This window comes from Argiope bruennichi, chromosome 9, assembly GCF_947563725.1.
Source record: "Argiope bruennichi chromosome 9, qqArgBrue1.1, whole genome shotgun sequence".
Classification (NCBI taxonomy): domain Eukaryota; kingdom Metazoa; phylum Arthropoda; class Arachnida; order Araneae; family Araneidae; genus Argiope; species Argiope bruennichi.
Window position 1 is genome coordinate 72191336 of NC_079159.1, and position 16901 is coordinate 72208236.

The 16901-nt window shown below is 28.5% G+C and overlaps 1 protein-coding gene across 4 annotated transcripts; it reads left to right on the plus strand.

The window, feature by feature from the left end:
• Positions 1–69: 69 nt before the first annotated feature.
• On the plus strand, positions 70–8237 carry LOC129984207 (glutamine amidotransferase-like class 1 domain-containing protein 1). Of its 4 annotated transcripts, none has more exons than XM_056094031.1 (8): positions 70–170; positions 390–477; positions 1124–1200; positions 2579–2684; positions 3005–3112; positions 4084–4175; positions 7692–7785; positions 7932–8236. In XM_056094031.1, the coding sequence occupies exons 2-8, from the start codon at positions 426–428 to the stop codon at positions 8072–8074; spliced, it is 672 nt and encodes a 223-aa protein (XP_055950006.1). In that variant the 5' UTR covers positions 70–170; positions 390–425; the 3' UTR covers positions 8075–8236. The 4 variants fall into 4 exon arrangements, with proteins under 4 accessions (XP_055950006.1, XP_055950007.1, XP_055950005.1 ...); XM_056094032.1 differs by having other exon boundaries at positions 147–188; positions 7932–8237; XM_056094033.1 differs by lacking the exon at positions 70–170 and adding an exon at positions 189–271 and having other exon boundaries at positions 7932–8237.
• Positions 8238–16901: the final 8664 nt, after the last annotated feature.

Sequence of the window (16901 nt, forward strand, 5' to 3'; positions counted from 1 at the left end):
TTACTTCTTTTATTGATCTGCCTCAAAAATTCAATATCGATGGGAATAAACAATATTTGTTAGGAAGATTGTTTTACTAGAGAGATATTTTATTTTTAAACATATGTTAAAGTAAACAATATATCTGGCAACACCGGTTTCCGAATAAAATTTGTTTAGTTGATTTTTAAGTAAGAGTCGTCAACAAGGTTTTGTTATTGAAATTTTTTTTATTGCAATTTAGTAAAATTTCAATCCTTTTTCTTCGAAATCCAGATTTAAAGAAAAAAAAGTGTTTTTATTCAGATATTTAAAATACCCATATATATATACTCTTATCTCAAGGGGCGTTTCTTTTAATTTTCATATAAGTCAATGAATTAGTGGTTTTTCTTTTCTGTTTATTCTAGTTATGCTGTTTGGACACTGTAAATATCTCCAAAATTATGGCTAATGCTCGTCATAATTGTTTAGTTATTTTAAGCCAGAACAAAGATGGTAAGTAACGAGATCAATGCCAGGAAGTTTTTCTGATGTTATTGTAATTATATTTCTGTTTTAATTAAAATTTTATTTTGATAATGTGATGCTTTATTAATTATTAATGATTCATTAATGATTTAAATTTTTTGTGGAAATACTAAAGACTGAAATTTAACATAAGTATTTTTTTTTTGTAATGTATTACTTAATGTGCTTGTCTGTGACTATATAAAGATATTTATGTAATGACTCAGATCATTGTTTGAAGAAAACTTTTATTGCAAGAATTGTTTAAAAAAATCTCTCTAAAACAAATCATATGGCTGAAAATTAATTCAATATGTTGGGCACTTTTTAAATTGATATATATATATATATATATATATATATATATATTTCCTTTCCTGTGCTCTAAGTTTAATATTTCTACTTTTTATTACTGCATTTAGTATTTAATTGAAATATTATTATTACTTGTTTTTTAAATAAATATGAAATATACCTAAAAGATCTTTTGATCTTAGTGGATTCAAATTAAATAAATATCATTTATGAGAGCATGATATGTAGTAATAATGAATATGATACTAGTATTAAATAACTTTGTTTTCTTACTTTCATTTATAAATGGTATAAATAATTAATATATTTAATTTTTCAGGCAATTCAGCACAGTCTTTCATTCAATCTTTTACATTACTACATACGAATTTTACTGTTCAAATTTCTACCCCTGGTGTAAGTAAAGTTGAATTGTATTATTTTAAAATTAATATTATAAAATATATTTATCATGATCAATAGAATTCTTGATATTTGAGATTTTCTAAATATTTCTTAAACTTATTCAAAATTTCTGTGGGTTGTTAAATAAGATGCAAATATTACAGTTTCACAAAATTTGAACTATGTAAATTGAGAAATAAACTAGCTGCTTAATTTTATGATTTATAGTTTATATTTGTCTAGGTAACTAATTCATGAAAGATCTCAAGACAAATCTAAATATTTATAATGGTAGAAATATTTCTTCATAGGATTATATGAATTAAATAATTAAAAATAAAATGCTAAAGGCAATAATTCAAGTTGACAGCATCAGAAAAAAAAAAAAAAAGTGGACTGGTTGATTATTTATCTTTTCCATAGTGGTGGCCTAAAGATAATTTATGTTCATCATTTTATCTATGTTTGGATGAAACAGTGTTCACAACTGGAATTGTAATAAAGTTATTCTCCTAAGAATCAATGAAAATGTTTTATGACACAAATTAATTACTAAAATTACACAAATTTTAGAAGACTCCATGTAAGAGAACAATCAGTTCAGGAAATAAAGATTAGCAAACTGAATTTCATTTACAAAATTTAACAAATTTTGTTGAAAGTTTCCATTTCCAATACCAGTAAAAACTCTTTCTTACTGTATACTGAAGGCTCGCAGATCTTTACTACTTAACATGCATTTTAAACTCAGATCCCCTGACCCCCTCTCAAATAAAAAGACTTTTTCAAATGAAGTTTTCAAACCTTTTATTTTGGAAATAACATTGCATAATATTAGTTTAAAACTAGATTTCTAAGTGGAATAATTGTACTTTCATCTATGTCTTACTGCTTATAGGTAACTAACAGTTATGGTACTTGGATACTTTAGTAATCTGCAAATATCACATCCTTCACATAATTTTATTTCACAATTTATATGGAACAATAACTAACATTCATTCTTGTATTGTTTATTAATTGTACCTATCAATAATTATTTGCTCTATATTTTTATCATACCGTTTGTATTTCACAAAAGAAATGGATGATAGTGGGGGATTTTATAGCACTACAATGAAAAAATAAATATTGAAGTAACCATTGAGGTAAGGGAATACTATAACTAACTATGTAGCTGTTATTGCTAAATGTTGATTTGTATAATGGCTTTGTTTTATGTCACTATTTTAGATGTTGTGTTTCAACTTTTAAGAAAGTGAATGTTCTGAATTAGCTTTATTTTATTGAAATATTCATTTTCTAAATAGATTAATTTAAAATTAAATTGCATTTTGGGGAAATTATATTACAGTTATTTTAATTAGTATATTGTTTATTCAAATTTTAGGGAAAACCATTAGAGTTTATTAAACAGGATGATCAAAGTAGGAGATGGTTGAATGAGTTTCGGATGAAGCCTTTGGCTATTCCTATTAGCCTTCAAACTATTGATCGTAAGTACTTTCACAAAATATATTTACCTGCAGTGCATTTTTATTCATGCAAAATGTTTAAGTTGTGGTGAAAAATTCAAAGAATTTAAATGTGCTCATACTGTATTAATTATGGTATATTGTACTGAAGGATCATTATAATTGATTGTTTTCTAAACAATATGTAACATGCATGTATATCTTACATGTAAAATATTTTGTTATTGCATAAGATAATTTTATGATAGCGTAATATAATGTAAAATGTGTGGAAATTAAATTTTTTTATTATGTTTATTTTTAATGTGTAATTTTTTAAATTATCCTCTTTTTTTTTATAGCTCATAGATATTCTTGTCTGTTAATACCTCATTCACCTGGTGCAGCATTTGATCTTAGTACTGATAAAGATCTTGGACAGATATTGAAAAATTTTATAAAGGAGAAAAGTAGGTTCTGATTATTGATTTTATATCATTTATGTCTTGTAAAATTTTTACTTTTTTAGAAGGATTGGGTATAAGATTTAAAAAAAAAAAAAAAAAAAAAAAAACCAATTTTGTATTTACGTCATTACTATTTTTAAGACTTGCCAGTTATAAATCTGCTATGCAATATGAGAAAATTTGTTTGTCTTATTAAAATTTTTATATTAATTAATTGCTACTTATGCCTGTTTGAAATCTTATTTTAAGAGTTTGTTTCATTTGTTTGTTATTGGTAATAAATCATGTAAAAAAATTATTTTTCCAATTTTGGTATTTGCATTTTTTAAAAGGTGATATGAAAAATCCTTGTTTTGCATAATAACGTGCAAACAAAATTCTATGATTCTTTAATTTCATTTATTCTCTATTTAACTTCTTTCATGTTTGTTAAGAGGAAATTTTTCACAATTTCCTGCTGGCCATGACAGTACAATTTTTTCTATTTTTAGAACTTATCAATTATCAAATAATTTTGCTTTAAAAAAATTCTATATGTGAAGTGACTTCTTGTAAGTAATTTTAGAAAGAAGTCATTTTCGTCATAATTATCATTAAGGAACGATATACAAAATTAATTTAATAACACGCGTTATTAAAAAATTGAAAAGAGGAAAATAAGGTTTATTATTATTATAGATATTCAAAGTAAATATTGAAAAAGCAGCAATGCATTGGGTAACAGTTAGTATATTATAAAATTTATCTGATGATTTAGTAATTATTTACTGTTCTTGTTATATTTTCCTAAATAGCATATATTTGGAATTATATTGTAACATTTATTGTAAAATTTTAAATTCAAATTTGAATATGAAATTTTTAACTTTAATATTTTTATTTAATTCCTTATAACCATTCTTGTATATTTTCTAGTAAATAGTATATATATATAAAAAAAAACTAACATTTTAATTTTTCTGACATTTTCTTAGAGCCAATATGTGCTATTGGAATGGGTGTTGCTGCATTATTTTCTGCTGATGATGAAAATAAATGGTCTTTCTCCAAATATAGTCTTACTGCTGTGAGTTCTTAAAGATTATTATGTAACTTTTTCTAACATTAAGGAGTGGAAAAACCTTAACTCAAAATTGTTTTTATGACCCAGATATTTTTCAATATGTTCAAAATATTTTGATATTTATATTTTCATTCTACAAATTTTAAGTGAAAAGTATTTTTAGAAAGATGTTTGTGTTGTAAATTATTTTATAAATCTTAAATATTTTTTTTGTTCAAAACTATATGCATAGCATAACAAATATTTAATTGGCTTATTTGCATAATTTTCAGATTAAATTAACTACCCAAAATATTGACAAACTCATAATGTATGATGGCAACATGTTGATAAAAGCTAATAATTAGATAATTCTTCCTATGCACTCGTAACATTCTCATGCAAGTTAAATTTTATTTTTATTTTGTGCGAAATATAGTGTTGAAAAATATAGTTAGAATATATCTTTAAAAATTCATTAAAAATAAGAACTTAATTTATAGGTTAAAGCACTGGTATCATTGAAAAGATAATTTTTTGAACTTTAACTTGATGTAAAAATCAATTTTGTGCTGTAATATTTTCGGAACTTATAGCGGAAAAACGCCGAAATTTCGGTTGATTTTAATTAATTAAAAAATTTTAAAAATTGCTCCAAGGTGCACATATCCTGCCTCCAAGGTATAAACATGCCAAATTTGGCAACTGTAGGTAAAACTATGGTCGGTAGAGCGCCAACACACACAAACACATTGAGCTTTATTAATGACGGGTTAATTATTTGGATATAGTTCATACAAAAATACTGAAATCATGATAAAACTTTTGCACTTTTACGCGCTCCGCATGACAGGGTAGAAAAATGTCCAGTAAGCACATTCTTCTTAAAAGATCCCTGTGTTTCCCTTATTTGTGATTGATATGCATCAGAGATCCCTATTAGAATCTTAATAATATATTAGCACTGTAAAAAAATATTTTCCCTATCAATATCTCATGTTATATAAGACGAGGGATAATTTATTTCTCGCTTCTTCCCCACTTCTGCTATTGTGCCGTGCAGAGAGCGGACGTGCTTTGTCCGTGCCTTCTTGTAAATAATCATGCCTGCCTCCTGGAAGAGAATAAAACGAATTTAAAAATGCAAAGACTCTTCACTGCTTGTCGCACCTGCATTCTGCTTCATACAAAATAATGCTTACATATATATATATTGTTACAAAATTTTTCTTCTTCTACAACAAATACCACCAATCAATTGAAATAGCGCAGCACATTTAATTGCTATAGTTCAGCTTTCTTGCTGTCTAATCCTCCAAGACCTCTACGTGTCGGCGGCTCCGACTCTCTCACACACAACTTCCGCCGATACACACATTTCTTCTGACGATATACACGACAACTCGGACGATCCACACAACAACAACAACTTACTATCCATTTAGTCGCCAAGCCGCCAAATGCTCGCCAAGCTCTAAGTTCATTGATCTCAGCACGTACAGGACCAATCGTACAACGGTCTTTCTTGCGATGACTCTATTCGTGCCGGGTAGCAATATTATAGGTTCGTAACAATATATATATATATTTGTAATGATATTTTATACTTGAATTTAAATCCAAATTAATTTCCAAAGTTTTATCTTAATTTAGCCCATAGTAACTTTATATTAAAATCTCTTATTTCCTGATCCCGTTCCACTTTTTCTATTTAATTAATTCAAGAGAAACTTTGTAAAGTGCTTTAGTCAGTGGTTCCCACACTCTGAGTAAAATCATTAAAATTATTGATCCAAACAAATACTTTTTAAAAAAGATCCCTATATTTCCCTTGCTTGTGATTGACACGAGTTATAAATCCCTATTAGAATCTTAATAGTATATTAGCACTGTGAAAAAATATTTTTTTCTATCAATGTTATATAAGACCAGGGATAATTTATTTCTCTTCTCTTCCCGTTCTTCTTGCCTAATTTGTTGTTGTGAGTGGACGTGCCTTGTCCGCGACTCCTCTTGTTAATAAATTATGCTTTCTGGGGATAGATTAAAGCAAGCTTAAAAATTCTAAAGTCTCCTCACTTTGTTCGAAACTGCCTCCTGATTGGAAAATTATGTGCTTACACACACAGTCACATATATATATATAATGATAATTTTTTTAAACTTTCATTTTCAGTTTTTCTAGATGGCAAATAAAATTTTGGAGCTCGACCGATTTTGAGATGGGAAAAAAAAAACATCGTTTTTTCAGTATTGATGCTTGCGTACTCTGATAATCTTGTGATTGTTTTAAACTGGTTAATGACTTAAATTAATTAAGACAATTCGTAAGAATTCTGTGAATGAATAATTTGGAAATCAAGTTGTAACTTTAGTTGGCAATAAATCGCCAAGTGTGACAACTTTCTGCATTATTTTCTAACAACCGTAAAAGGGCAAAATTGATGTCTCAAAAGCTATAAATCGCCAGTTTGTTGCCTACGCATTTTGGGGCTTCAAAAACCTATAACCAAAGCATCATATTCTCACATGATTGTTAAAAAAATGTTAAAAATTAAATAAGCAGGTTCTCAATTCCCATGACTGAACTATACACAAATGTTGACGAGATTGATCATTGATCCCTCATTGATGACAGGGCATATCTCCTTATAGCAAATTGATGCATGAAATGGTAATAATTATGGTATGGTTCACAGTTACCATATTATCTGCAGTAATTTGGTCTTATCAATTTATTCTGGATACCCATATAGTAAGGTAGCTTATTTCTTCTGATTACCATCTTGTCTGGAAAAAATAATTAAAATATAGTAGGGTTTAACATCACTTAATATGACTTCTGTTATTGCCAACTGTATGCGAGTATTTGAGAATTGCACTATTACAATATTTTAAATTATGCATTGTGCTAAATACTCATTTTTTTTTTTTTTTATCATTCTGCTTTGTGTTCTATTTTAACATTCTGATCTGATCTATCTTAAAATTTACCTGCAAGCAGTACATTTTTATTTTAGAAAATTTTGTGAAAGAGTTGAAAATACTATTAAGTCAACATTGGGATATTACTTAAAAGTATTTAATCAAGTGGGTGCTATGTATCACTAAGTATAGAAATTTTTGTTTGAGTATCTTTTAAGGTGTGTTTTAAATTTTACTGCACTGAGAAATAACTTCAAGCAGATTGTTCCTAATCAGAAAATAATCAAATAAAAAATTTCTCTCTTGAATCACATTCATTGTCTAATATTTTTAAAATAATTTAATTAAAAAAATTAACTAAATTAAATCTAGTTAATTTTGACAATAGTTGATAATTAAAAAGCAAATTGTGATTCACTTATTATAATTTCAATATTATAAGAGGGAAGGGATCTGGATTTGTATGTAATTATATTAGGTGGAATCTACTATATTATTAATTTATTATTATCAGAAATAATAGAATAAGAATCTTCAAACTATAATTTAAAAAAAATTATTTATAGTTCTGATGGTTTTATAATATAGTTTCATAATTTAATCTTTTATTTTTAGCCCTCCATTTTTGAGATGGCAAAAAGCCCAGATTTTGAAACTATTCCTGTTATTCCTGAAGATTTGATAAAAGACAAATTAGCTACTTACAGCTGTAAGATCTTCATACTAACTAAGTTCTTATTTTTGAGTTTATTATGATTTATAATTTTCTTTTTATATTCTATACAATAGTTGTTTTATTTTAAATGTTTTTAAACATTTCTAGTGAAATAACAGAAATTTTTATATTTTTCTTAGGTTCTGAACCAGGTGAAGTTCATGTTGTAATAGACCGCCATTTAGTAACTGGACAAAATGAGCAATCAACACTTACTGCTGTGCAGAACTTGATACTTCTGCATAACCAAAAGTATTCAAGGAAAGAAAAATCGCCTCACTGATTTTTCATTGATAAACTTTTAAATCTATTTTCTAATTTCTCTTCTTTTTATTCTGTGAAAAATAAGTGCTATCACAATGCTGCAATGTATTATTTATAAAAATATATTCCAATATTATGTATAAAAATAATTCCATTTTCTAGTCCTTTATTAAAATAAATAAATATTTGTTTATTTTCTAAAATACATATTTTATTTATTTTAGCTATCTATTCTTTTAAATATATTATCAAATCACATAGAAAATTTAAAATAGAAATAGAAATTTTAATCAAAAAAATTGAAAGATTCTCATCTAAAGTCTATAGCTGAAGAAAACTATGTTAGCTTTCCCTTATATGAAAAGAAAATGTTGTAATCAGCAAACAAAAACATACACTTGATGCATTTAGAATGATGTTTTGTAAATATGGTTTGCAAATAGCATCAATTAATACTTAAGTACTGATTTTTTTTAATTATACAATAAAGCAAAAAAAAAAAAAACATTTTTGACAATAAAAATCTCAGCACTTGTAAAAAACCTAATTTCTGACAATATGGTTCATGATTTTGCTCAAGGTCCACAGTTTTATGCGATGATGACACCTTATTGGAACGTTTAAAACGTTTATAAGGCAAAAATTTTTTGCGAGATTCACTTCCGCTGGTGTGGCCTGGTGGTAAGGTTTCCGTTTCAGAACCGGGGGATTTCAGGTTTCGAGAGCCAATTCCACCGAAAAACTGTCATGTAAGCGTGTCTTGTGCACGTTGAATTCGTCGAGGCAAAACATCCTCCCTCCGGTATCGTGCGGAAGTTAGGAGAGGGGATACCACCTCAGGTGTCGTCTTCGTCATCTGATTACGGTTCAAAATAACGAGGTCCGTCCCAAAATAGTCTTAGTGTTGCTTTAAAACCGAACCTTTTAACATAACTGAACTGAATCTCCCGCTAATTTGGATAAATTATGTGTGTATATAGTAAAAAGGAACAAATGTAGTGGAATAGAGGAACTTAAAAGATTGTTCCAGTTAAACTGCTTTTTAATTCTAAATGGAGGGTGTAGAATGAGCAAGTCTTCAGAGTAAATGATTGAAAAATTGGCAATATGTTGACGATTAGAGAAACATCATTTGTAAATTCAATCTCTTATAATTATTTATTTCCATACCAAATGTTTATTGGTATCTGCACTGCTGAAATTGAAAAGATTCTTAATCACATGAATTTTCAAAATTAAGTTTCAAATCTTAATGGCTGCAGCTTTTTATAATTGAAATTAGTAAAAATTTAAGCTTAGCTTATATTTACCATATTCAAGGCGTGTTTTGTTTGACAAATAACTACAGTATCTAGCCTAACGTGGCGAAAGGACTGGCCGGATTAAAAAAATGCCGGATAAGCCAGAGTTTTATGAATTTATTTCATTGCCCACCAATACCAGAAGACAAAGTTTTTGTACAAGACTCATTGTTATAATACATATTTTCTCACATCTTATTGAGTACTAAGCCCTCCATTTATCTCAATGTGAAAGCAGACGCGTCCGGTTGAATAGGAGAAGCAGTTGTCGCAACTGTGTCAAGTTAAAGTAGAAGGCTTTATACTAGTAGTTTATACGCTGCACCGCACGCTTCTTGAATTTAGTAGAGAAAAAATGAATTAAAGGATATAAACTGTTCAAATTTTAACATAAATTCTGTAATGATTAATTTAAATGCAGGAAACATTAACGCAAATCGTAGGCCTACTTCTTAAGAAAATTGACTGAAACTGATTTTATTTTTCACTGTTAAATTATTACACGGATATTGAAAGGTAACCCTAAGGTAAGAATCAAAACTCACAGTTTTTAGGTTTTGAAAAAGTCTTTAATAGATTATTTAATAGACGCTTTGCTTTTCTCGTTTAATTATGATCAAAGAAAATTAGGCTGGATAGTACGGAAGCCGGATAGTCGCAAACCGGATACATGGAAGAGTACTATATCATGATCACTGCTATAAAGTTAAGATTAAGGATTTAGATTGTGGGAAAAGGTGAGTAATTTTCCTTATTAGAGAATAAATTATCCTGGGAAAAAAAATGAGGATTTCAAATGTGGGAATCCTAATATATATGATTTTGAGGTTTCTTGTTGATACTAGTAAATTGCATTTGACATTACATTAAATCAGCAAGTGGAAATAATAATATTTAGCATTGCCAGATAGATTGAGGAGTAAAATTCAATCTCAAGAGCCTGAGCTTTTTTCCACATTCGATGATATAGTGGAAACATTTCTTGTTCTAAATTTTTGGAATGGCTTTTGAGAAAGGAATTTGGAGCTTACATGATGAGAATTTAATTTTGGAACCTTATACTTCTAATGTTGATTGTATTCGCTTGCCTGACTAATTATATATAGAAAAGTTTTTAAAGTACATACATTTTATAACGCCATCAGTATTTAAATTTTTGTTTATAAATAAAAATAAAACGAGTTTGCTACAATAAGAAGTAAATTTTAAGGTTCGAAAAGCGATGAATGATTTTTATGTTTCAGAATACAAATTGGGGAAGAATAGAGATATTTGGACGAGAGACTAAAAATGCTCTTTCGTTTGAATCCGTAATCCAATATTTTCTCCTTACTGATGAAATCATGTTCCATCACCAATACAATGCCAAAAAAAAAAAAATAATAATAATAATGGCTTCTAATTTAATCGTTACTTTTATTTCAAAAATTAAACTTTCACAACAATTGCAAGAAAAGTAAAAATGAGAAATTCGATTAATTTAAAGATGTAATATAATTTAGGAGATATTCGCTATTTGTAAAAAATGTATGTGTGCCTGTAACTAATGTAACTCAATTATTTTTAAGTGAACGTACTTATTTAATTTTTACTAAAATATTAAAGCTATTATCTTTCTTTCTTTTATATTCCAAAATCTAAAATCTTTATTAATATATTCTAAAATCTATTTCTTTTTATATTCCAAAATTAAAATTTACTGTCACATTGATTCAAACATGAACGGATTTTTAATTTTTACATTCGAGTTCTACTGTCATTTTTAATTTTCAGATAAAAATGGAACTAAAATTTTATCAGTGGTGAATTTTTAAACTTTTAATAAATATTTTTATAAAAAAGCATTTGAATCCTTATTACGTTTTGTTATGCAATAAAAAGAACTTCAGTAGCAATTACGTTCCAAGTAACGATGACACAATTTCCATGCATTGCAAGTGGTTTTGAAATATTCGTGAAATTATTCAGTTGTTGTGTGCTTTAATTTTCTTCTACGAGCTTGATCAACTAATGGATTAAACAACTGATGCCTTTTGGGAAAGGATTTCATCACACTCTAGCTGTACGGAAAAGAATATCATGATAAAACTTTTTTCTTTAAAGACGTGCATTCTAAAGATTTAATTTAAAAAATAATAAAGGAGCTTTACTGAATCTTTTATTCAAAATTAAAGTTATAAGAAACAATTTGTGTATTCCTCAATAAATAAAATAAAGCAAAGTGTATTTGCATCGTCAAGAAAGGAAATAATTTTATTCTTAATTGGACTTTATTTTTAATAAAGAGGAATCTGTATTGGGTTTTATACTTTGGCGGGATGTAATTTATTACAGTATAAAACAAAAAAATTATGTATATAATATTTAACTTTCCGTATATTCAAGCATTTTAATGTATTCTGAATTTCAGTCTTTGCAGGTAACATAAATAAATGGCTAATCATATTTTAACCACGATATTATGTGATATTTTTAAAGAAAAATGCAAATTACTTGGGAAACCATCGACATTCTTTGAGTCAGAAATTATCCGTTGGTAAATTTTAATAAATATTTCATTTACAATTAAATGAAATATTTGAAGTAATGTCTATTACATACTATATTCATAGGTAATCATATTCATATGTATTCATATTTCTTAAATCGTTTTTCAAAATTTTATTTAGTGATATATTAGCTTCTCATTCTTGCTTTAAGAATTAATCTTTTTGTTTTTCACAGTTATTTCACTTTCATTGTTTTACAATAAGATAGCTCAAATTCTTATGTTCCAAAATAATATATTGATAATATATTACAATAATTCTCTCGAAACCCTGTGTTATAAGACAATAGATTTCTAATAATACAATGTAATAATGATAATTAACACTAAAACATTGTCGAAAAAATCATTATTGGTTGAGATTTTCTAAAGTGCGTTTCATATTTACTTTGCGAATTTTGCGATTTATTTGAAAACTTTATTTAAAGCTATAAAACATGGCGAAGGATGTATTTTTTGTATCAGTGGGTGTCTTGCACCTGAGTTACACTGCACTGAATGTTTATAAAGCTTTTAACGGTGATTTACCATCTGTTTCTTCGATCACTGGATATGTGAGAAATATTCTTAAAACTGAGGAGCCAGATATGCAACTGTTGACTAAACATGACTCTGATCTACCAGGAAAGGATGATCTCCGTCTTGACATTACCACTTCGATGATTTCTAATGATAACGAAAATGATTTTGATGAAAAATTGATCATTGGAGGCTTCACGATTTTATTCGGGCTGATTACAGTCCTTGACCTCTTTTTCCTAAAAGATCTTACACGACTCAATTGAAGATCATAGAAAAATCATTAAAACATCATCCAGAGCAACCCAAAAAAATATTATATTGAATGTTTAAAGCAATTCATCAGCAACTGATTAAATACATTTAAAGATTTAGATTGTACTACTTCAATCTGGCTCCATCAAGGAATAAGCACATTTAGAACAACCATCTAAATATAAATTGAAAAAAAAAATACTACATCATTGAAATGAAGTTCTGAAAAATAAAAACTTTAGCAAAGAGAACCTAGCACATTTATAACTGATTACTGAAATCGCAATATACTTGGAATCAGTGTCAAATCAACTCCATCAAAAAACTGGTACCTAAAACGAAACTGTCAAACACCATATCACTGAACTTAGATGATCTGCATTAATATCAGATATATACAGAAAAAGTATATTCGAACTTCATTCAATACAAGTATTCATTAGTTGGAAACGCTTACATCAATACATTCATTCAAGCATTCATCAGTTGCACAACTTTTACCATTGATGATATTTAGATCAATCGTCCTCATTAATTCTTATATAACAGAAATAATGAATTATTGAATGAGAAAATGTAGTAAATGGATATATTTATAGCAAGAAAAAAAAATTGAATAAAGCTGCTAAATCGATAGATGGAAATTTCGTATGAATCTTCCGATTCATTTCGGTGTTCAAACTCTTTTTTTTTTTTTTTTTTCTAAAAGATTTCATATGATTTAGAAGATTTCAATAACAAAATGCCAAAAAACAAACTTCGAGAACAGAGCAAGAAATGTATTGGATGTTGGATGCTTGCTGTTTTGCTCTGCAGCTTATTATGGATTTACGCCGAATGTTTCGGTTTCAATGCCAATCTGACACTTCTTCTGTACAGCCGACCACCCTACTACCATTGAACGAGGCAGTATCGACAGGATTTGTTGTCACCGACTGCTGTCTTTAACATAATCCATCCATATTACTGACAAATTCTCCGAACTGGCATCCTCTTTGAGGGAGTTGGCCCTTAGCCACAGATGGTCAATCTCTGACCTTCCTTTTCATCTTCCCTTACAACGCTAATCTGACACTATCGGAAAACTGGAGAAGAATTATTTTCTGGACAATTGTAGCTATGATACAATACAAAGTTACAATTTGATTAATGCTTATTGGGTTTAAATTATCATTGTTCAAAGAAAAACTTAAACTGCTTCTATTTTCCAGTCAACATAATAATTAATCATCAGAATAGAAATAGTTACACTGAAAAGCCAGAAAATGGTACACCGCCTAATATCATATAGAGACTACACGAGCTTGCAGGAAAGTCGGAACACGACGTGGCATCGACTCAACTAACGTTGAAAAGTATCCTGAAGACAATTTAGATGACGGATAGCGCATGACAGTTCACAAATCCCTGGGAGTGCGAGGTAATGGAGATCGCTTCTGAACCGCACGTTGTAAGATATCACGGACATGTTCATGTCTGGAAATTTATGTGTCCAATGGAAATCAAAAGGATGTTTCCGGAGTTACTTATTAGCGAATCGACGTATGTTGGAGTCGCCTAAATCCTTGGAAATGCACAATGGACATGAATGGGTCTAGATGAACGGACAGAATGCTAACGTACTTGTCATCTTTGAGAGTTCTCTCTGGTACATAACAAGGATCCCATATCAACTGCACACGTCCGATGTCATTTTTGCTTATGAAATAATCAAAATAATGTAATTGCATATTTAAGAAACGTGACATTATGGAAAAAAAATTTAGCTTCATAGTTTAAATAAAGTTCATTTAGACTCAAACTTTTGCAGCAATTCTTTTTAATTTTAATACTTTCATTACTCATCATATATATTCAGTTTTAAGAAGTGTAAATGTATTTGAACCATCTTTATGATTAAATATTTTATATTAATTTTATTACTTTCTCATAATTTATTTCAATTATTTCTTTCTGAGTATGTTACGGCAACGCAATAAAAATCACTATTTATTTTTTCACATTTAGCATTTTTATCGCTGTTTCGTCTGCAGACTACATCCCTATCAAGAAGAATAAAGCACAATGCTTTGATATATTGCATTATTAAAAAAACAAAGCAAAAAAATGTACTTTTTTATAATAGCTCTCCTTTCGCTTACTTCGCGACTTTAGAGCTATGTGAAGATCTCAGCTATGAACTTTATTACATTTTGGCGATATGTCTTATTTATATGGCAAATGAATCTCGGGAACCGAAATTATTAGAAGCAGCAAAAAGAATGCAATTAATTTTCAGAAATTTCCTGTGAAACTGCAACTGCATTTCTGCTTTTAGGTAAGAGGATATCCAAACTTCCAAATGAAATGTTTGTGGATCTGACGATATATAGATTATAAGAGAAGTATTCCATTAAAATTTTTTTTTTTTTGAATTCTCACCCTTTAGCTTAGTGTGTTGCCATAGCAAATCCTTATTAGTAACTGCAGCAACACGGTTCAAAGTCTTGATCATATGCTATCTTTGAAACCCAAAAGTTTACACACATGACACTACCTCTTAAATTTATTTTATAATTTTTTTCCAATTTAAGTGCATTTCTTTGTCTTTCATCAATAATACCTAATATTTTTCCAAATAATTTAACCATATATCTATTTAATCCTTTAATTTTGTAATTACTATCAGGAATAGTGATATATTTTCTATGTTTCCTTCAATTAATTTAAACTTATTATTATTATATTTTTCACTAATATTGTACCAAGACATTTCCATCGAAAAATGTTGCAAAACTCAGTTTTTAAAAGCTAATTGTGGTGAAAATTCTACAATAAAATCTTCAAATTTTTCATAACTATCTGTTCTTAATTTTATACTCATTTATTGGTTACAAATTTTTCGTTAAAAGTTCTGGTCTCTCGAGTAAACGAATATAAAATTTCTATAGAAGAGTTCCCTTTATTTCTTTCTTTTATATATTTCGTACAAAATAAACCACATTCTATTGAAGTAGGTTGTTGTAAAAAATTAGAATTTCATCTAATTTGTTTCTTCGATGTTTTGAGATAATTTACATTAATTGTAGGAATATCACCTTTTAATTTAATTCCTTCATATTTATATTCACCAAAGGGATCAAAATATTCAGCAAAATCATATTTAGGATCATTATAAAGTCAAACCCAATGGATATCTAAATCTATGGAGATATCTAAATTAATAATACCATTTTCAAATTTTCTCATTTGTTTTGATAATAAATAAGATGTAAAAACACCTTTAAATTTTTTTTCATACTTTCCTCAATTATTTTGTTAGAAATTCAGAATTTTGTGATACTGCCTTTTCACGATTTTTTTTTTTTTTTAAAGATTTAGAATCTGAAATTTTATCTAATATTTTTTAGTACCCCAAGCAGCTGCTCAACTCTAGTCCAAGTCCTAAACTTGCCCTCCATTTTTCTTTAATTGAGATTTACTGATTTTAATTCTTTTTCCTTGTTATTTTCAATTTATTTGTATTCGTTTGTAACTCGTTTAGATCCTTCTTTCAGATTTAATTGAATTTCTTTGTAATTTTCCTTAATTGCTGCTTCATTTTTCAATTTTTTCCCTCAACTTCTTGCAGCTAGATATTTATGATATTAATGGGGTTGCAAACATTTTGCTCACTCAGAAAGGTATCACTAGAACAAAACTTTTAAGAAACTTGTTCTGAATGAATTGAGAGGGGGTGGGGGTGACTTAGTAGTGAGCTCTCTCCCATAGGGGGACACCTCTTAATTGAGGATGAGACATTTCCGGTATGTTAGTTAGTTCTTGTCATCCTAGTAGGTACAGAAAAAGGGAAGGGTAAGCTGCTTCTCATTGATGATCGGATGTACTTCCCGATGGAAGGGTTGTACCGTGGCCAGTGATGGACCTTAGGATTTAACCACAGTTCCCACTAATGTTGCTGTTGTGGCAGTCTGGTCTTCAGATTTTTCTGTGTGCTTTCGGGCGGAACGGAGTAACCGGTGAAAGGTTAGTAGTACTCTCTAGGTGTCGGGGATCTTAGGGCTCTTAGTTTTTTAGGTATAAATCTTATTCATGGATTAGACAACCTATCATTAGTATGGTGCGGAAGTTAGGATAAAAGGACATTTTCTCAAATATCGCATCTAAGTGCAGTTCAAAATTTCGAAGTCCATGTCCATGAGCCTTCATATTTGCTTCAAAACAAGACTTCTATGTAACTATAA

What these genes read in the sequence shown, in the direction of transcription:
- LOC129984207 (XM_056094031.1), top strand. Translation starts at nt 426, where the DNA reads ATGGCTAATGCTCGTCATAATTGTTTAGTTATTTTAAGCCAGAACAAA. An exon ending in TTCAAATTTCTACCCCTGGT is followed by an intron (nt 1,201 to 2,578) that starts GTAAGTAAAGTT and finishes TTCAAATTTTAG; the next exon opens with GGAAAACCATTAGAGTTTAT. An exon ending in TAGCCTTCAAACTATTGATC is followed by an intron (nt 2,685 to 3,004) that starts GTAAGTACTTTC and finishes TTTTTTTTATAG; the next exon opens with CTCATAGATATTCTTGTCTG.